The sequence below is a fragment of the Talpa occidentalis genome, unplaced genomic scaffold (genome assembly GCF_014898055.3).
Source record: "Talpa occidentalis isolate TD23 unplaced genomic scaffold, MPIMG_talOcc4v2.1 talOcc4.5, whole genome shotgun sequence".
In the NCBI taxonomy this organism is placed as follows: Eukaryota; Metazoa; Chordata; class Mammalia; order Eulipotyphla; family Talpidae; genus Talpa; species Talpa occidentalis.
Genome location: NW_023604861.1, coordinates 21531201 through 21553509, shown reverse-complemented (window position 1 = coordinate 21553509; position 22309 = coordinate 21531201). Strand labels below are relative to the sequence as shown.

Sequence of the window (22309 nt, the reverse complement as noted above, 5' to 3'; positions counted from 1 at the left end):
AAAACAACTATTGGGCCTCCCCTGGTGGCACAGCAGTTGAGTGCTGGGCTGCGAAGCTGCCCACAGCCTCTACAGTGCTGGTTCGATCCCTGCCTGCCAGCTAGGGTCCCACATGGCACACAGACCTCTCCTGCCGCCCGCTGCTCCCCTCAGCAGTGTATTTCTTCAGTCTGCCTATTCTGTTCCCCGCTCTGGCTCTGGTGAATTCTCTCACCTTCCCACGCTTCTGACTGTACCCAGTGCTTGTATAAATAAATAAATAAATAAATCTTAAAAAAAAACCTATAATACACACCAGTTACACATATATATTTTTAAATGTATACTCACAATTACTTTAAGTAAACTTACCATGACCCCTAGGTTTGATTGGATGGAGTCAATTACAAGTTCAAACATTATCATGATGACTGATATCAATCAAATTCTAAAATTATCCCATATATAAGACACACTTAGAAATAATAACTGAAGATAGCAATTAGAAGATTAGATTTCTTTCACTTGGAATTTTTCTCCAATTAAAGAAGGAAATGGACAGCAAATGGGAGGGTTAAAGTCTGGGAACTTCTAAAAGAGCTCTTCATGACACTTGCTGTCATCACTAGGAGAATTCCAGACACATTTTCTTTATGGGAAAGTGGCAGTGAAATGTGTGTGCTAATTTGCAATATTTCTTCTTCTTTTTTATTTCTGAAAGCCAAGACCTTGCTATTGGCGTACTTAAGGTAGCTGGAATCAGAAATGGCTTGTTACCTCCTGTTCTTAATAACAGTGAAAAATGTGCTCCTACATGTAATTCAGAAATTAATTTCCTAAAAAGAATCTAAATAGACCTTGAAAAATAGGCTGCAGAACCTAAGCCCTTGCAGAACCTGACTACCTGCATCTCTATTTTTTTTCTGCCTCCACTGGAGATAATAGCTCTCTAGTTTCCTGCTGTAGATTTCTTTCTGAGAAGTGGAGTGGTTTAATGAAAAATCCAAACTGGCCTATGTTGAAACTAGACTACCATTTGAACGCTTTTCTCTTTTCCCACTCCAGTAACAAAATAACATATTGACAAAATGAAAAGAAAAATATTGTTTTAACAACTTAATATAACTTAGTATTATTCTGCTTCCCTCTAATGTTCTGAAGTGAAAAGTGCATAGGTAATTTATAAGGACATATGTCAAATTCATGAATTTGTTCATTAGGAAGGAACTGGGAAGATTCACTGTTGTGGTCCATTTTAGAACTTGGGTGCTATTGCTTATTGTATGATGTGTAGATGTATCCCCTCACCCTCCCTAACCCATTAGCAACACCAAACACCTCTTCTCCCCCTGGTGGCGCAAGGGGTTAAGACACAACCTATGAAGCTATCTGCAGCCACTGCAGCACTAGCACGATCCCCAGCCAGGGAGCTACCCACATGGCACAGCAGACCTCTCCTGACTTGCCCGCTGCTTCCCTCAGCAGTATATTTCAGTACATCTGTCTGTTCTGCTCCCCACTCTGTCTCTGGTGAATCTTCTCACCCCCGCAGCTCTGGCCTGCACCCCAGCTCTTGTATGCATAAATAAATAAATAAATCTTTTTTTTTTTAAATACTGATTACAAAGGACTGATTATGCCTGTTTACATGTCTTCTGTCTGATCCTAGAATATTGTCTTAATTTAATAATACTATAAATTATAATGATGCACAGGTATTAGGCTCATGGGATCCAGTTGGAACAATTTTTTTCATATTATACTTTCTTTTTATTAAAAAACTAATATAAGACCTCTTTAAAATAATGTCTAATCGTGTCTAATAATGTCTAATAGTGTTTCAGTGGAGTGTTAGAATTTTTTATGTCTATTATTATGTCATCTGCAAAGAGTGATAGTTTTGCTTCTTCCCAAATTGGTTTTCCTTTTATATCTTTCTCTTGCCTAATTCCTCTAGCTAGGAATTCTAATACTGTGTTGAATAGTACCAGTAGGAGTGGACATTCTTGTCTTATACCAGATCTTTGTGGAAAAAGCTTTCAGTTTTTCACCATATAGATTGTTAGCTGTATATTTGTTATATATGCCTTTATTATGTTGAGGATTTGTTCTTTCTATCCCCATTTTACTAGGAATTTATCATAAATGGATGCTGAATCTTATTAAATGATTTCTCAACATCTATTGATAGGATCATATGACTGTTTTCTTTTTTTGATGAGGTGAATTACATTAATTGATTTTCAGATATAGATATACCCTGGAATATTTCCCACTTGGTCATGGTACTTTTAATTCATTTTTTAATTTGGTTTGCTATGATTTTTTTTTTTTGAGGATTTTTGCATCTATGTTCATCAGGGAAATTGGTCTGTACTTTTCTTTTTAGTGCTGTCTGGTTTTAGTATCAGGGGAATGTTGACCTCATAATATGTGTTCGGAAGTGTTCCCTCTTTCTCAATTTTTTGGAAGAGTTTGAGAAGGATAGGTATTAGTTCCTTCCTGAATGTTTGGTAGAAATCACTAGTGAAACCATCTGGTCTTGCACCTTTTTGGGGGGAGGCTTTTGATTACTGTTTCAATTTCATTGCTTGTCATTGGTCTGTTTCAGTTTTCTATTTCTCCCTGATTCAATATCAGATGGCTGTATATTTCCAAGGATTTGTACTTCTCTTCTAGGTTATTCAACTTACTAGCACACAAATTTTCATAGTAGTCTCTTATGATCCTATGGATTTCTGAGATCTATTGTAACTTCTCTTTCATTCCTGATTCTCTTTATTGGAGTTTTCCCCCTCTTTTTGTGAGCCTGGTTAGAAGTTTGTCCATTTTCCAAAGAACCAGTTTTGGTTTTGTTATAGGACAGGGAGAGGGGCAGCCCAAACCCCGCAAACCTGCCTATTCTAAATGGGTTCTGCCATCCGCCGCATCAACACAAAACATATGAGACTTTAATGGGAAGGAACTTTAATAAAACTAGGAAACAATACAGGTAAGGCAAATAATTTAGTTTCTAAATCAAGCACCCAAAGTTACCCGTCCCCTCGTGGGTAAAAGTCCATCCATATGGGAATGGCGCAGAGCAAGGCCCCAAAGCCTGCCACAAGTCTAAAGCATCTTCCAGTGGGGACCCACAGAAAAGGGTCACAAACAACCGGACAAGCCCGGAAGGAAAAGAGCAAAATCAACATCAAGATAAAAGCTGCCATTGTCACCTCCCCACAGGTCTCACCCACGTCTGTGTCACCCAGTCCACAACCCAAAGACAAGCGCAGTTTCTTCACGTGTCTCTAGGCTCCATGCGCCTCCTCCAGGTCTCCTGGCTCCATCGTGCTTCCTTCCTTCCTCAGTCTCTTCTTGCAGCTTCTTCTCTTCCTGCTCAGCTCCACCCTCCCTTGGGTGGGGCAGGGAACCTCCCCCTTTCCTGGGGACCACCCTGTTACAATCCCCCCTTTTAATTTTTATTCCACCATATCTATGGTGGCACAATCTTAGGGTGTAGTCTTAGGAGACAGTCTTTTTTAGGGTTACAATGTGTGTAAGAGAAGCAACAATTAGTCAGCAGCATTGTCCAAGAATGTCCAGTATGACAGTTTTATTACTTAAAAATAGTCCATTATCCAAGCCAAAAGAAAAAAATTTGGAGAATTGGCTAAAACAAGATAGCAAATATATCAAAATCACAGGGAAAAAAATGTTAAAATGGTTCAACTGATGTAAAACACAAATTTTTTCAACCTTGATCCCAAACTTTTAACAGCATAGCAAAAGTTTGCAAACTAAATTTACTTTTAAACCATTTTTCCTATTTTTGCATAAAATCACAGGGCAGAAAATAACTAACAGCAATTTTTAGCTGGCTTTGTTGAAATACTTCATACAGGATCAGAGCGAACCGGTGGCATCCAGTCGATGTAGGCTTCAGGTATAAAGTTGGTCTCATCAGACTCCACCTGGGCTTTCCTCTTCTCGAGGGTACCAGGGCTTGTTCGTTGGCCGGGTTGTCCAGTCCTGCCAATGGAGGCAAGCTTCCTCACCTTCTTTGGAGGTCTCTGGAACCCTACAAACAAGGCAAACAGGTTTTTCTCTTTTTGGTTCAGCTCTTTTTCAACTTTTTGGAAGAACTCCACACAAAGCCACACAATCAAACTCGCGTCCAATTTTTTTGTTAAAACAGACAAAATCCCTATGGAAGTTATGCAAAAACAGACTAAGATAAGTAGCAAAAATTACTACCACTATTTGTATGCTGTGTTGGTATCAAGGGGAGAGAAAATGTGACAAGTTAGTTTTGCTGGAAAAAAAATTACAACCTTTTTGCAGATTCTGGTTACTCAAAACAAAACAAAACAAAACAAAAACTTCGTGGATTCAGGACAGAATGCATAAAAAAATTTCCAGTATGTCAAAGAAACCTTAGTAAATGTCAGGTGTATTTTCAGGTCTATTCAGTCCTTTGTAGGAAAGTTTTTTTTTCTCAACAGTTCCATCAATAGGAATCTGTTGAGACCTTTTCTCCCTATATTTTCGGAAACAATTTTTGTAGGTGTGAAACAATTGAATTATACAATATTACAAGGTGACAATCACCATTGACAATTTACATACATACCAGATACTACTGTTAACATTTTGTACATACCAAAGTTTTACCATTTTCCCAAGTGACAATGCTTCCCTTCCAGTTTTACTTTATTAGGTAAAAGCCAAATAGAACAAATTCATGTAATGCCTTCCCAGGAGGAAAAGGAGAAACTTCGTGGAGTGTCTCAGGAGCTCTACTGAGGTTCCACAAAATTTTCTTGTATCAGTTAAATGACAGGCTACCAAATTTGTATTTGAATTTAGATTTCTGGGAAGCTTTGCCATAAATATCAGAAAAATAACAGAAACAACAATGTTCAATCTCTATGAAGGCACTGGCTTAGTTCAGTAGCACAATGTTGACAATTAAACCATAACCTTTAGTTTTTCTCATAACTGGAGACTCTTTTTTTTTCAACGTCTATGGGCACCATGTATACCAATTTGTCAATCACTTGAGGTCAAGACAAGGACACAAGGAAAGGACATACAGACATACAACGTATAGACAAAGACAGTTTTTTTTTTAGTTATGCCACGTAGAATATGTTATGTAACTGCAGTTTTACTCCATAGGCTCAGAAAAAAAAATATCAAAGTCCAAAAAAAATGTGGAGTGTTGCTGGCAGAAAAATTTTCAGTTGTCATCCTGCAAACCTAAGACTTTGGAAATAGGAAGGAAAAGTTTTATTAATCACAAGAGTTACATGACCTTGTTTATCACCTTAGGGTTTTTAGTGTTGAAGACTTTTTGTTAGAAGTCAATCCTGGGGTATTCTGTACAGCAGCTGAAAGAGCAAAAGTAAACCTTTAAGCAAAAGGAGTCATCTCTTGTTAGCCACCAAGCAGGCACTCCTTGGGTTTCCTGGAATAGAACCTAAAAAAAGCAAAATCAAAATATCAGTAATTAATTTTCAATTAAAAAGAGTCATCTCCTTACTTCTGTTAGCCACTCTGGGACAGAAGCTGAAAGAGCAGATTAAACATTTAAGCACAGATGACACCTCCCCCACACTAGGGAGGGACAACAACAACACAGGTATGAAAACCTGGTACAGTTACATGATGCACCCTAAAGAGTGCTTTCCACAACAGACCTTCCTCAGTAGGAAGCAGAAACTTAGAATCTTGTCTTACACCAGCAATTGAACAAATACAGTATTTAAAATGGCAAACATGCCCAAAACAAATTGTGTAGACAAAATTCACAGCAGCAAATCCTTTCAGACTCAGACAAAATCTTGTTAATTTTTCTGATCCAGACTTCGCAAAAATTCAAGTTATCTCCAAGAATCCATCAAGGATACCAGCGATTACCAGTTACTGCTTAAGGGTACTCTTTCCTTAACACCCAGGCATACATTTGCTAATTAAAACACCACTGCTCCACAGTTGGCTTGCAAAATCCATCAGGCAGAGAGCAGGAAGTTGCCAAAGACAAAGCAACATACCACTGAAGAACCATTATTGCCTTTAGAAATGCTAATGAGACAGCAGAGATTACAAAAAGAAAGAAAAAAAAAGTTCCAAGTGGCCTCAGAACCAAAAATCACATTTGCGCTTGTGGTAGCCAGTGCCATAGGGAAGCCCAATTTCCCATGGGGCTGACTAACCACGGATGGCTCTGTCCTAAATCACGTTGGACGCCAAATCTGTTATAGGACAGGGAGAGGGGCAGCCCAAACCCCGCAAACCTACCTATTCTTTTTTTTTTTTTTTTTTTTTTTTAATAGAGGCATGCTTTATTTATTTGTTTGCTGGTTTGTTTGTTTGTTTTGTTTATACATGCACTGGGTACAGTCAGAAGCGCGGGAGGGTGAGAGAATTCACCAGAGTCAGAGCGGGGAGCAGAGCAGGCAGAAGGACCGAAGTACACTGCTGAGGGGAGCAGCGGGCGGCAGGAGAGGTCTGCGCGCCATGTGGGACCCTCCTCTGGTGGCCGGGGAGCAGCCGGGGATCGAACCGGCGCCGCAGAGGCCGCGGGCAGCTTCGCAACCCAGCGCTCAACCGCTGCGCCACCGGGGAGGCCCAAACCTACCTATTCTAAATGGGTTCTGCCATCCGCCGCATCAACACAAAACATATGAGACTTTAATGGGAAGGAACTTTAATAAAACTAGGAAACAATACAGGTAAGGCAAATAATTTAGTTTCTAAATCAAGCACCCAAAGTTACCCGTCCCCTCGTGGGTAAAAGTCCATCCATATGGGAATGGCGCAGAGCAAGGCCCCAAAGCCTGCCACAAGTCTAAAGCATCTTCCAGTGGGGACCCACAGAAAAGGGTCACAAACAACCGGACAAGCCCGGAAGGAAAAGAGCAAAATCAACATCAAGATAAAAGCTGCCATTGTCACCTCCCCACAGGTCTCACCCACGTCTGTGTCACCCAGTCCACAACCCAAAGACAAGCGCAGTTTCTTCACGTGTCTCTAGGCTCCATGCGCCTCCTCCAGGTCTCCTGGCTCCATCGTGCTTCCTTCCTTCCTCAGTCTCTTCTTGCAGCTTCTTCTCTTCCTGCTCAGCTCCACCCTCCCTTGGGTGGGGCAGGGAACCTCCCCCTTTCCTGGGGACCACCCTGTTACAGTTTCATTAATCTTTTGGACTCTCTTTTTCAATTTCAATTTCATTTATTTCTGCTCTGATTTTTATTATTTCTTTCCTTCTGGTGGCTTTTGGTTTTCCAGCAGATGGCTCTGTATTTCAGGGAGAACTGATATGCGTCTTCTGGGTCAGGAGACGACAGAGGTTCTGGAAGGGCTCAGTCTTCAGTGAAAGAAGCGTGTAGGAGTGGCTGGTGTTTGTGGTTCTGCTGAAAGCCTTCACCTTCCTGTGTTTTCAGAGCTGCCTCTTTGCAGTCTTGTGGGGTTGCAATGTCTCTTTTTCACAGATCCTGAGAGGTTGGGGGGTAGGGAGAACCATTCTGTACTATTTCCTCTTCACTGGGGAACTGGCTGCCTGGGAAACCCCACTTCCTCTGCACATATCCACCTTCAGCTAAAGATGTACCTCCACACTAATCAGCTGCCCCCTTTCTAGGGCAACTGGCCAGAGACAGGTGCACAGTTCCAAGATTTGCACAGCAGGCTGCCATAGACTTTGAGGGCCTCTTTACACCTATGTTTTGTTGTGTGTAGTTGAATTTCCTCAGCGTCCCTTCTGGTGTGTTCAGCATTGGTCTCTCTGATGACCAAGAGGTGCTCTAGTTTTGCCCCAGGTAACAGCTTCTCTGGGTCTGTTATAGGACAGGGAGAGGGGCAGCCCAAACCCCGCAAACCTGCCTATTCTAAATGGGTTCTGCCATCCGCCGCATCAACACAAAACATAGGAGACTTTAATGGGAAGGAACTTTAATAAAACTAGGAAACAATACAGGTAAGGCAAAGAGTCTAGTTTCTAAATCAAGCACCCAAAGTTACCCGTCCCCTCGTGGGTAAAAGTCCATCCAAATGGGATTGGTCCAGAACAAGGCCCCAAAGCCTGCCACAAGTCTAAAGCATCTTCCAGTGGGGACCCACAGAAAAGGGTCACAAACAACCGGACAAGCCCAGAAGGAAAAGAGCAAAATCAACATCCAGATAAAAGCTGCCATTGTCACCTCCCCACGGGTCTCACCCACATCTGTGTCACCTAGTCCACGACCAAAAGACAAGCACAGTTTCTTCACGTGTCTCTAGGCTCCATGTGCCTCCTCCAGGTCTCCTTGCTCCATCCTGCTTCCTTCCTTCCTCAGTCTCTTCTGCAGCTTCTTCTCTTGCTGCTCAGCTCCACCCTCCCTTGGGTGGGGCAGGGAACCTCCCCCTTTCCTGGGGACCACCCTGTTGCAGGTCCAGTGCCCCTCTAGAATATTTTCAGTTTATCCACCTGGCAATGAAGCAGGGAACCTCTTCTGACACCATCTTCCTTTAGTGGGTAGAGAGTGACACTGGGCCCCATGCAGAGTGCACCCCTCTCAGTGGGGCTGGGTGGTGAAGTGCTGGTGCTGCCCCCTTGTTGCCATGCGATGAATGGGCTTTGCTGACACATCCTGACTCTTCCCCTTCTGCCCAAATTGTAATACTGATGTGTTAATACAATGAAATTAGCTTATAGACTTAATGTCATAAAATATTCTCTTTATTATGCTATAACATTATTTTTTAAAGGGGGAAATATGTTAATATTTGAATTTAGCTGTCAAACACTCCATTTTTGACTCAGAGACACCATCCTTGTCATATTTCTGGTTATTTTTCAGCATCTGAGGCAGTAGGTATCTGTTTTTCCCCTTGTCTGAAAGTAAAGGAGAACAAAGATAGGGACTTGGTATAATAGTAAGAGGTATTTCTTTATGGGAGAATTACTGCCTTGTTAATATTCTAGATGAGGAAGAATATGCTTTGCAGTCACTCTGGGCTGGTGCTTTGGAATTGTCTTTCAAAGTCACTTAAAATTCCTCTCGGCAGGAGGTATATATGGCCAAATGATATCTTTATAGCTTTTCTAGGGTTTGATGACTTCACAGTTCAGGCTGGACTACTTCCTCAATGACATCTATTAATCAGAAAATCTAGGTGCGCTGACCAGCCCTGAGTACCTTTGTTCTCTTCTCAAAGAAGAAGATACTGAAGGGCCTCCCCTGGTGGCGCAGGCGGTTGAGTGCTGCGCTGTGGAGCTGTCCGCAGCCTCTGCAGCACCAGTTCAATCCAGGCCGGCCTGTGAGGGTCCCACATGAGGAGAAGACCTCTCCTGTCTCGCCCACTGCTCCCCTCAGCAATATATTTTGTCAGTCTGCCTGTTCTGTCCCCCACTCTGTCTCTGGTGAATCCTTTCACCCTCCTGCGGATCTGGCCTGTACCCCAGTTCTTGTATAAATAAATAAATAAATCTTTAAAAAAAAGTATATAAAAAAAGAGGGTACTGAATAGGTCAGCAGGAAAATACACAGACACACAGTATACTTGTCCATCTTTGACTTTTTGTGGTTTCAAGTATATGGTCAGATGCCTCCGCGCTCCGTGCCCATTATCCCCCAGATGATAATCAGGGGTACAGTAAAAAATCATCATTCAGATTTCAGCTAGTCAATTTTCTAATGTGTTTTTAAAACTCCAAATAGAACTGTTGTGCTAAAAACAACATCCTGGGTATTTAGAATTCAAATAGTTAAGGTTGAGGTGAAGTAACCTGGGTGAAAAGTTTTCTTTGGCCTTGTCATAAAGATACTGGGCAGTAACCTTCAAAGAAGGGTGTGTGTTTATTTTTTGGCATGGCTTTTCTTTTACTCATTCTGGGACCCAACCTTATATTTTGGTGACTATTTTCTCCAATATCCTTGGGAACTGTGCTGAGATTGCTAACAGTGCCAAATTACCTCATTAATTAAGGGAGTGGGGAGACCAAGTAATACTAATTTTTGGCATCAGTTGGAAAATTAATATCCAGCTTGTTGCTTTGCAGTTTAGAATGCTGATTGTCTTATTGATCAACCATAAAACAATCAGAAATTTCCCAAATTTTTATAAGCCATTTATATAGAACTTAGTGAAATGAGATTTTAAAAATATCAACGAACATTTTTATTTGACTGACAAAAACTATTTTCAGTTCTCTTACCAATTGCTACCACGTCACTTTTTAATGAAATGACAGGTACTCTAGTCAACAGTTTAGGATTTCGAACTGTCATTTGACCAGAGATCCAAAATCCAAGAAGAGCTAATTCTTTATGCAAAATACAGTGATCAAGAGCGTGAGTTTTGGAAGTATATAGTATTGGGATTGAAAACATGTTCCCCCTCTTATCAGTTGGGAGAACTCTCTGTGGCTAAGGACTCTGAAATTCTCTTCTTTTTTCAGGCCATTCTGTCTTTAGTGCCTAGCAAATTTCCTGACACATAGTAAATGTTCAAATATATTTGGAGACTACGTTAATGATAAGGTTTTTTTCCTATGCATGAAAATTCTTTTTGAGTGTGTTTTCACATAAAAAGAGTGGCACTTTGCTCCTTTCGGCACATCAGCTGGGTTCTACAGTGTATTGTGTCCGTGAGCAGATGAAACATCACTCAGAAATCCAATTTCCCTTGCTTCCTATTTCCTAGTGTGTTGCTCATTATTGAACATGCCATTGAAACTGTTGCCGAACTTTCTTCCTTATTGGTTAAATGAGGTCAGAATATAACTGTAATTAAATGTTTTATGATAGTAAGTGAATAAATTGTAGGTATTTAGAGTATAAAAAGGGAAATGTTATTGAGGATAAGGAAAAAGAATTGTGTTTTGCTATTAAAACTCTCAATTGCTTACTATTTTCTTTTATCCATGACCTACAATCATCAGTGAATTTTGAGAGCAGCAATGTTTTTGAGGAGTTGTTTCTCAAAGTCTTTATATAATTGAAAGGAAATCTTGTGACTATCAAGTATATTTATCTGAAACATTTTAAGTGACTGAATAGCAACTAATTTAATTCCATCAACATTATATAAGCAAATACTGCATAACTGGACAGTTATGAACTGCATAACTGGACAGCTCTGAACCAGGCATTGAATCACAAAAGTGAACACAGATATGCATATCCAAAATACTGTATGCTGTGTGGTATGTGAGTGTGTGTATGTATTTATATATAAAGAATACAAACATGTTGTATAATACAGTTTAGGATAGTGACATGAATGCAAACAAAATATGATATGATACAGGTAATAATGAAATTTGTATAAAATAATGGTGGGGCCTCTCTGGTGGTACCAGGGGTTAAGCACGGCACTGTGAAGCTATCCACAGCCTCTGCAGTTTAAAAAAAAAAAAGAAACTTACTTTAAAAAAATAATGGTGAATTTCACAACAGGAGGATATTCAGAGACCGATAATTAGCTACCCCACATGAATTGTTCTCAACTTTCTTATGGAAGAAATCTGATTTTATATCAAGTAGCAAAATAGTCATCCCCAAATTCCATTTTCTAACCTCTTACAACTATATGTGGTCCTAGGACTAAGTTTTAGCTGATGTGCAAGTGGAAGTTTTGGGATTAGATTTTTGAAGTCTCCTTAGAATGAAGATAAGTGATTGGGACTTGCTGGCAGGAATGGCTGGAGCTCCAGGAGCAATACTGGATCATGACATGCTTTTTTTTTTTAAAGATTTGTTTATTTATGCATACAAGAATTGGGGTACAGGCCAAGGAGGGGGGTAGAGGATTCACCAGAGACAGAGTGGGGAACAGAACAGCGAGACAGGAGAGGTCTGCTGTGCCATGTTGGTAGCTCCCTGGCCAGGGATTGAACTTATGCTGCAGTGGCTGCAGATAGCTCATAGTTTGGTCTTAACCCCTTGCAGCACCAGGGAGGTCCCATGCCGTACTTTTGATGATAAAAGCCTTATATGAAGGGTAGCAGGAAAGGAAAATAGAATGGTAATCTGAAAGAACCCCAATTGCCTGTCTCTTAATTTAAGGGTACAAACACGTATCTGTTTTACTTAAATCACTGCAACTCTCACTCTGTTACCAGAATCTAAATGCAATTTCAGATGGTATGGAATTATTTATTTTTTTTTGAGAGGAAGGTGTTGGAGAAGGTATCATAGAATAAGTAATGCACTAGAAGATTATTTTAAAGGATGAACAGGAGTTGTTTAGCTAATGGGAGATTAGGAATCCAGTAGAAGGATATTCATTGTCACCAAATGCTTAATTAGATATTTTTCCCTAATATGTTTTTTACTTGGAAATATTTCAAACTTATAAAAATTTCCAAGAACAAAAATAATACAAACAACACATCTTATACTCTTTACTTGGATTCCTCTTGTTAACATTTTACTTCATTTGCTTGGTAATTTGGTTCTTCACTCTCTTTATGTATTTTACATTATATGTAAATTATAAACATCATGGCTCTTTAACCCTGCACCACTTTACTACTAAATATTTCATTGTATATGTCCTAAAAATAAGAATATTCTCTTTTATAACCACAGTTCAGCTATCAATTCCAGTAAATGTAGCACTGATACACTGGTTTTATCCCAGCAATTATACTTATTCAATTGCCACAATCATTTAAATTAAATTTTATTGATTTGCCATTTTTACAAATCAACATGTGCACATGCCTCACACCTCAACATGTGCACATGCTTAACTTGATTTCCACCAAAGCTCTAGAGCCAATGCACTATCATATTACCGCCCCCCCCACCTTCCCACCCCCACACCCCCAAAGCAACCTTGTTTTGCACAGAGTCTCAGAGTTATTTTTGTTGAGTTTGGCCTATTTGGCTATTTATATTCCACAAATGAGTGAAGCTGTCTGGTAATTGTCTTTCATTTTCAGACTTATTTCACTTCAAGGTCCATCCATATTGTCCCAAAAGGCATAACTTCATCTTTTTTAACAGCTGAGTAGTATGCCATTAACTATAGCCACCTCAATTTCTTTATCCTACTATCTGTTGATGAGAATTTCATTGATTTCATGTATAAACTATCCAAAAAAAATTAAAACAGAATTTCCCCCCTTCAACTTAGGATCCAAAGTAGATTCAGATATTGCATTTAGTTCTTGTATTTTTAACCTTTTAATCTGCAACATTTCCACAATCTTTCCTTTTTACCAATGATATTTTTGAAGACTATCATTTTTCTCCTTTTTTTAATCAGAGGCGCTTTAGCACACCTTCTCATTGATATTTCCCAGTGGTTAGAGTCAGGTTATACATTCTCAAACTAATGCTTTACAAGTAGTATGTCCTTCTCAAGGTCTTCTGTCTGGAGGCACACAGTGGCCATCTGTTCCTCATTGGTGATGTTAATTTAAATCATTCTGCAAAGGTGTTGCTTAGTTTCTCCCTTGTGTAATTACATTCTTTTTCTCACTTGAAACTAATTAGCAGTTTGTGGTAAGAAACTGATAAGTCCATGCCAAATTTCTGGGTTTTAGCAAAATTTCTCTCTAGACATAGTTAGCATCTATTGATGATTCTTGCCAGATCTAGTCTTTTCTATGGTGCTACAATGTGATGATTCAACTCCAGTACTCACCCTGTCCACAAGTACTGGTCAGCACAGAATATTCTGCCTTAAGCTTGAGACTTTGTTTCTCCCTCATTTTCCTTTTATCAGTAACAATAGCTCATATTTCAAAGTTTTATAATTCATTACTGTACTTAATGTTTTCATCCCTGATTATCCCCAATTTGATTTGGTAATTGGAAACTTCTTCAAGTTGGTTCCTTGTCCAGTGACAAGTCCCCATACTTTTTTAAAAGTTCATTTTTACTTTCAGACATAACAATCATTTATGACTTTTTTTCATCTTACTGAAGTATTATTGCAGTATAACATTATCTAAATTTCAGTGTTTGTTGTTGAGGATCACGTTGTTGAGGATCAACATGTGTCTATACAATTTTAATCATTCTGGAACCCCACCTTTTATTTTGGTTAATATTTTCTCCAATGCCCTTGGCAACTGACTCATCTTGTGTTAGAGAATCTAGTTGCTCATGGGTGATTAGTGAATTCCACATTATGTCTTGGCATCCTCAGCCTAATTAATGTTGCAAATCTTTGTGCAGATAAATTTGATACTAATTTTTAAAGACTTTAGCTCAACATAGCTCCATGAAGTGGAGCTTCATGAAGTGGAAATGGTATTGGAAGCCAAATTTGGAGATTAGGCCAAATTTGGAGAAAGCCAAATTTGCTTATGATTACTGAAGTGTCTTTGCTCCTTGGACATTTCAGTAAATGAAGATAGTAAATACATATTTTTGCAAAACAGATTCCTGTTCAGGTGTCCATTCATATTTATATACATAACAACGTATTTTAGGTATTGTATCCACATTAATAATTCAATTCTAAATACATTCCCATGGTTTTTTTTTTCCTTCCCTTCATCATTTTGTGTTCATATCTCCCATTCTTCCTTATTGAGAACACTGGTTCTCAAAAACATAGACATATTTGCTCATTGTTCTAGCCAATAAAATATCTAAATTGTTTCAGAATCACTGTATTTAAATCACTACAAAAGTAAACCTATTAAAAACTTTAGCATTTGTTTACAAATTCTGTGCCCCCATGTAAATATTGTTTGAGTGGGAGAACAAATCCCTCTTTTTTAAAATGACATAACATTGCATTATAACACTATATAAATATCAGGTGCATATCATTAGAAATCAATGTCTTTATATATTAGATTAAGTTCACCACTGAAAGTCTTTTGCTATATAATTGGTCTCTTTTACCCAACTTATGCTCCCTCTTTCCCCTTCCCTTCTGGTAACCACTAATTTGGTCTCATAGTCTAAAACGTTATTTTTGTTCCTGCCACTTAGTATAATAGGCCACGTGTCCAAGATGGCGTCTTCCTGCCACTGTGGACATGTGGCAGCAAGACTATAGGCCAGGTTCCAAATCACGAAGACAACAGAAAACACTACAGGAGATGCTCCCAGAGCTGCCGAGATGGCCCAGCACGTCACCAGACAAGCCACACTCAAAACAGCACCTGCAGCAGCCAAATGACTCGACAAACGGCCAGACTCATGCAGCTCAGGTAGGTGCCTGGCTCCGGGTCTTTGCCTTCTCTGCCAGCCTGTAACAGCAACAAAACCAGAAACAGTTTTAGTCACTAGGCTACTTGCAAAATCTCTGAACTTTTCCTCTCCGAGGTTGGCTGCTAGAGGCCTCCACCTTCAGAGGCCATACCAGCCTTCGGAAGATAGGTGCGGTGGGGGCTGAAATGGCTGATCCAAAATGCTGAATCCCGAAATACTGGATCCTCAAAAGCTGAATCTGGAACAATGAATAATCTGAGACTCCTTTTGTAGGCTCATATATTTCTTATCAGTCCTCCACCTCCAAATACTTTTAAGCTTTTTAGCATTTTCCTTGGGGCTATCTATCCTCACCAGCAACACCCTTCAGGGAGCACAGCCTGTAACAATCTTTTGGCTTCAGCCACTGGTTACAATGGACGATATGGACAGGCAAGGGGTAAATGGGAACTCTGTAATTTGTTTTCTCTAAATCTAAAACTGCTCTAAAACATTCTCTTGGTTAAACAAATAGCAACTTTAGATTCTAGAAAAACTCAACATAAGAGGAACAGACAGCCTAGATACTGTGTGAGCATTTAAAAACACATCCAGCAGAATCATTAGTTTTTTTTATCATCTAAGAAGTTAACCTAAATATTGACAAAAGTGTTAAGTTGCTGGTTGGCTTTCCCCCCTCCCCTGTTTTTTAGGTGTTGCAATAAATACAGATCTTTTTAATTGCAAAAATCAATACATTTTATTTGACTTTGAATGAATGATCCTTAAGCTAGCTTTAAAATAAACTCTCACAGATCTGCTTGGCAGATCCCATTGGGATTATAGTTTCCTTCTGCAGTGTTCCTCCTCTTGACAATCACGGTGCTGGCAAGACTTTTCTGGACTCTTCTCTGTGACCAACATGCTGAATTTGAGTTCAGATTTACAAACTCCTAATCGCTCTTATGGTGGTGGCTGCTCTTCCTAAAGCCTCTAACTGTGCAGTAAAAGCCATGATCCTGGGCCTCAACCTGGGAAGACACCATGTTTTACGACCTTTCTGCGGCCATGGAAAACACCGCTCAGTGAACTCACTTTGGGTCATGTTTCACATGAGGGCAAAGGCTTCTCTGTCCCTGCATCTTTCGGACAGTGATCTCGACCACACACTTGCAGTTGAAATACATTTACTCCAACATCCTCAGCAAAATTCATGCTCCAGTTACTTATTACAGGGAGAATGACTTCTCTTATTCTGAACACAGATATGCAGCTGTGCTCTGGGACTGCGTAGCCTCGTTGCTTAGCTCCTCGTGTTCTGCTCTGTCAGTTTCTCTTGGCTTTGAATGCAAGAATAGCAGCCTGAAGTGGCCTGGCTTTGATGGGAAGTGCAGTTTTTTTGTTGTTTCCAATGTCTCCCACTGTCCCCATTCATGTCATTTCCCTGGTAACCATTTCTTGTAATGGCAACATAGCCTTTTCATGCCTGTCATGATATAGATTTCACGAGCATAAAGGAATATTCTTTAACTAGTAATAATGACAGGCATGGGGGCTGTTGTTGATATAATTATGCTAATATGCAGTAATCACCCAAAAGGAGCAAAATCAGGATTCATGCGTACATTTGTGGCAATTATGTGAAGTTTAATTTTATTATCAAAAGATCAGAAGAGAATTTGGTGAGTTTAGAATCTAATAATGTTTGTCAGTTTCCTTTCATTTGCAATAATAATCAAAGTAGCTACTCATATCATTCTGCAGAAATCAGTGTGCTTCAGGCTCTGCTGTACTCTCCTGTAAACCTGAAAATGTAGAGAACAGACTATTAGAATTTCTGGCTTGGAGACTGCATTAGCTAACGAGGGCCACCATCACCACAGACTGGGTGACTTAAAACAATAGAAATTCATTTTCTCATAGTTTTAAAGGCTGGGCGTCTGAGACCAAGGTTTAGGCAGGGCCGGTCTGAGATAACTGTCCTTGGCTTCCAGACGATTGCCTTCCACCGTGTTTATATGGTCTTTCCTATATATGTCTGTCCAAATTTCTTTTTCTTACGCAGACACCAATCATATTTGATTAAAACCCATGCTAATGACCTCATTTTAAAAGACCCTGTCTCCAAATACAGCACTTTTGAGGTACTGAGGGCTAGGTTTTCGGAGTATGACATTTAGGGGGAGATAATTCAGCCTGTAACAGTGTATATTTTCCAAATAAATGAGAAAAGTAACTGGAGATTTCTTCCTCAGTCCAGAATCAGGATTCCTGGGCTTTTTACCTAGTTTAGTTTTACAGAGACTTAGAAACTGGGCCTGTTTCTTGACTCTTTCATTCTGAACCTGCAAATTTATCACCAACCATAAGTCCTGTGGATTTTACTTCCTTTCATACTCTTCAAATCATTTCATATTATTTATCTCCTTTGCCATCACCCTGGCTCAGGGTAAGGTTATCTCTTGCTTAAACCACTGCACATCCTCCTCAATGTTTTTGCCAAACTCAGGCACACTCTTCCCTTAATCTTTGTTTAATCTTAATCTTTGTTTAAGCTTAATCTTTGTTTTAATTGAGGTAGAACATAAACATAGTAAAATGTAAAAAATTTGTTTGTACAGCTTAATCAAATATCGTATACATTTACATCTATAGACACATCTAGATATAGAAGCCTTCAAGAACCCAGACTTTGCATTATGAAATTTTAAACAGATAAAAACAGAAAACTGGACGAAGTAACACTTCAGTTTTAGTATTACTTTTAAAAGTTATGGCATGTGGCCTTGATTGAATTCAGGAGTAATTTTAACTGATAAAGTAAATATTAAGTTATTTTTTGGTGCCCTGGATTTATGTCATGAAACTCTCGGCAGGTTTTCCTGTGTCAACATATGACCCTTATTTCCTGTCTTTCTATTTTCTTCATTATGTCCCACTTCCGGTGAGTTATTTTCTTCACGTTTTCTGCTCTGATTTCCCTCCTTAACCATATATAATAAAATGGAAATATATTCTCAGTACCTGTGTTGTTTGTTGGAAAAAGCTTACTAATAGCATATTTCATGAAATGTTTAGGTTGAGCTGCATCTAATCTTCCTCCCTCCCTCTCTCTCTTCCTTCCATTTTTGGCTTAGTTCTTACTTTTCCTTATTAAATACCTTTTGTGTAGCCAGAGGAGTAATAGACATTGACAAAGTTCATAAAATTACACTTTTGGGTCCATATCACAAGGATTTGTAATTTAGAGACACTAAGATAAAATATGGAAGAAATAATAAGTGATGAGATGGGGAAGAACAACCTACTAGTTGCTGGAAAGGCTGAATGCTATAATGAAGGGAAAGACTCCTGAAGGTGGGGGTTGGGGAAAAGTTGTGCCCCCAGGGGTCCTTTGGGCCTCCAGGCCAGCAAACCTGGTGCAGGCACAGTTGCAGCAAAAGCCTAATGGGACTAATGAGCCAAGCCCATGGAATCAGGTGCACACAGTTCTGCAACTTAAGGAACTGGCAGAGGCAGAGGGTGGAGAGTGGAGCCCTGGCAGCCCTGGAGCAGATTTGTCCATTGCAACATGAGACGTGTGAATCTCTGAGAGGGAAGCCAGGGGCTTTCTTTCACCTGATGACAAATATATGAATTAAGGAACATATTGGAGACGGGAGGCCTTGGCTCCCTGTGGCATCTCTGTCACAGGTTGGCATTTTTAAGCACCATGTTACTAATACTAATTATAAGCTGCATTTTAAAGATGTGAATCACACAAGACAATTCACTGGGGTGGAGGAAAAATGTAAAGGGTATATTATTATGAAATATTATGTGTTTTATTTTTTATCATGTAATTAGTATTATAAAATGTGTAATTATCTTAAATGCTATATCACAATCTATAAAATATTAAAAATTTCACGTATTGTTTAGATCTTGAAGAGTAATGAATTCTAATTTTCATAACATTTATTGTATGAGTTGACATCTGTGCCCTTGCTGGTCCCTGTTAAATGGTGATGTGTCTCATATGGTGTGCAGGGTTGGGCTGCGAATGCTCACTTTTCGTTATCTTTCAGCCTCTGACTTCTGTGTTCATCACCTCATCACCTTATTTCACAATGATCCTCTGTGTCCTTATTATTTTTTTAAGCATTCTTAATTTTTTTAAGATTCATTTATTTATGCATATATGACTGGGGTACAGGCCAGAGGTGCGGGGGCAGGGGGTGGTGGTGAGGTGAGAGGATTCACCAGAGACTGAGTGGGAAGCAGAACAGGAGGATCTAGTGAAATACGCTGCTGAGGGGAGCAGTGGGCGAGACAGGAGTGGTCTGCTGCGCCAGGTGGCTATTTCCCTAGCTGTCCAGGGCTAACTCGTGCTGTGCTGCAGTGGCTGTGTACGGCTTCATAATGCTGCGACTTAATCCCTTGTGACACCAGGGAGGACCCCTCTGTGTCCTTATTAGAACCTTGGACCCACTGGATAATCCAGGACAATCTCTCTATCTCAAGAGCCCTAACTTAAAAGAAATGAGAAAAATCCTTTTTTCCATGGAAGTTATATAAGTATTCACATAGTCTAGGGATAAGGGCATGGCATCTAGAGTTAAGACCATGATTTAACTTAACCATAAATACTTATAATACTTTGTTGTGGTTTTGATTTGTGTTTTCTTGATTACTAATGGATTATCTCCTAGGTTTATGACTGTGCATATTTCCTCTTTCGTGAAATATTTGTTCATTTTTTGTGGATTTTTCAATTGGATTGTAATTTTCCTACTGAACCATAAGAATTCTTTGACTATTTTGGAAGCCTATCCTTTTTGTTACATTGTATTGCATTGGAAAATATATTTCTCACTCTATAGTCTTTTCAGTTTTGTTTTCCTTTATTGAGGTAACAGTATGTATATGATTTAGAGGAATATGCTCACATCTCCTCAGATGTATGCCACCACCCGACCCCACCACCCAAGCACCGATAGTTCTTGACCACAGGCCCTTGTGTCCTTATGTACCCTCCCTCCTATGCTATCACCCTCACTACCCCCCACCCCTCAACCCCCGCCCCTAGTAGCCACAAATCTGCAGTCATACTTCCAGGGTTTCATTTGGTTTAGTTTTGTCAGTTCTTTTTTGTTTTTTGTTTTTGTGGGTTTTTTTTTTTCCCAATGTTGTTGTGTTTGTTTTCTGTATATTCCACATGGATGAGATCATTTGGTATTTATCATTCTGCTGACGTATTTCACTTAGCTTAATCCCCTCCTGTTTCATTCATGTTGTAGCAAATGGCAGAGTTCATTTTGTTTTTATAACTGAGTACAGCCATCTGTCTTTGGGTACTGAGGTTGTTCCATAACTTTGCTATTGTTAACAGTGCCTCAGTGAACATAGGAGTGTATAGATCCCTTCGAATTAGTGATTTTTGAATTCTTTGGGTAGATACCAGGAGTGGAAATGCTGGGTCATATGTTAGATCTATATTTTGGTTATTTATATTCCACAGATATGTGAATCTTTCCAGTATCCATCTTTCACGTTCTAAATTTAATTGAGTGGGACAGAGCATGATTTCTCTTACGGTTAGGGTGATTTATGCCTCATTTAAGACATTCTCCCCCACTCTGAGGTCAGAGACATGATCAATTATGTTTTCTTCTAAATTTTTAAAGTTCTGATGTTAGCTTTTATGTTCTTAATCTGGATTTTATTCTTATGTTTGGTATGAGATAGTGATTCTGTTATATTTAGTAGTCTTTCTCTTTTTCCCGTTGGTCTGCAATGACACCTTTGTTATATATCAATGTTAAATATCTGTGTGTTTCCTTTTATGCTATTTGTCCAATTAATCAATTTATCCCAATGTGTCACAATACAGAGTATTATGACAGTTTTTTTTTCTTATATCTGGTGAGAAAATTCCTGCATCCCACCACTGCCTTTTTATTAAGAAATTTCTTGGGTATTCTCTCATCTATGTACATTTTGAATAAACTGATATATTTCGATTAAGACCTCTGCTGATGTTTTGCTAGAACTGCCTAAATCCTATGGATTATTTGAGGAGAAATTACTCTCTTTGTAATATTAAATCCTCCTATCTAAGAACACGAGATCTGTTTCGATTTCTAGATATTATTTAATGTTCTTCTGGAATATTTCATAATTTTCTGCATATCATAATTTTGTTGCATATCATAACTTATTAAGCATAGCTAATGAGGCACATCTCCCATTTTAATCTATATATTTTGGGGAGATGTCTTTTTTAAAGTTCTTATAGTATTAAAAGTAAATATCGGGCATCCCTGGTGGCACAAGGGGTTGCCTCAACACTATGAAGCTATCGGCAGACACTGAAGCACAAGTTTTATCCCCAGGCAGGGAACTAACCCACATGGCACAGCAGACCTCTCCTGTCTCACCTGCTGCTCCCCTCAGCAGTGTATTTCAGTAGATCCGCCTGTTATGTTCCCCACTTTGTCTCTGGTGAATCCTCTCACCACCTGTACCTTTGGCCTACACCCTAACTCTTGTATCCATAAATAAATAAAATAAATCTTAAAAAAAAAAGTAAATATTGAAATAAAACAAATAAGAACCAGACATTCAAATTATATGCTAATTAATTGAGATGAGTTAATTATAAACTAGTATTTTTTATTGAGATAAAAATCTGGACTATTTATAAAATAAAATAATTAATATGGTATTTATGTTTTTCTTATTGTTAGTCAGCTTTCTGGTAAGGAAACAAAGAATGGGAGAATGAAAGTCAAACAAAACTACTGATGGCTTTCAGGAAATCAGGACTTGCAAGAATTGCAGGAAATGACTGAACATGGTCAGTTTCTTGTTCACTATTGAAATGAAATAACTCACAGGAGGATGCCCAGAAGCTTCTAGGAACATTTCACATCTACCATCTGCCAAAGCACATGACATGCCTGCCATGGTACGTGAACAATATTATGGTTTCTGTTTCTCTCCCAAAGAGAGAGAGGGAGCTTTCAAAGCTCATGTGAGTATCTTACAGGCAGGAAATAATGTAAAACCTTGCTGGCAGGGATTCTTAGTAAAGTAGTTGCCAGTCATTTAGCCCCTGTGAATCAGATAGAGATCTTGGAAGGTGATTAATGTCGGATTATTCATGAATAATCTGCACAACACAAACTTACAAAAATAGTATTCTGTATGGTCATATGTGCTCAAAA

General features: G+C 39.1%; 1 protein-coding gene across 3 annotated transcripts in view; it reads left to right on the top strand.

Moving 5' to 3' along the window:
* SCEL (sciellin) overlaps positions 1 to 22309 on the top strand; it is a 252536-nt gene that overhangs the window by 116346 nt on the left and 113881 nt on the right. Inside the window, exon 7 of one of the 3 annotated variants that reach the window (XM_054701462.1) lies at positions 14901 to 15121. The exons of 1 other annotated variant lie outside the window; for it this stretch is intronic. In XM_054701462.1, coding sequence (XP_054557437.1) covers positions 14948 to 15121 — 174 coding nt within the window. In that variant the 5' untranslated portion in view covers positions 14901 to 14947. Of the gene's footprint in view, positions 1 to 14900; positions 15122 to 21935; positions 22051 to 22309 lie in introns of those variants that run through there. One more of the 3 variants, XM_054701463.1, reaches the window with a different exon arrangement.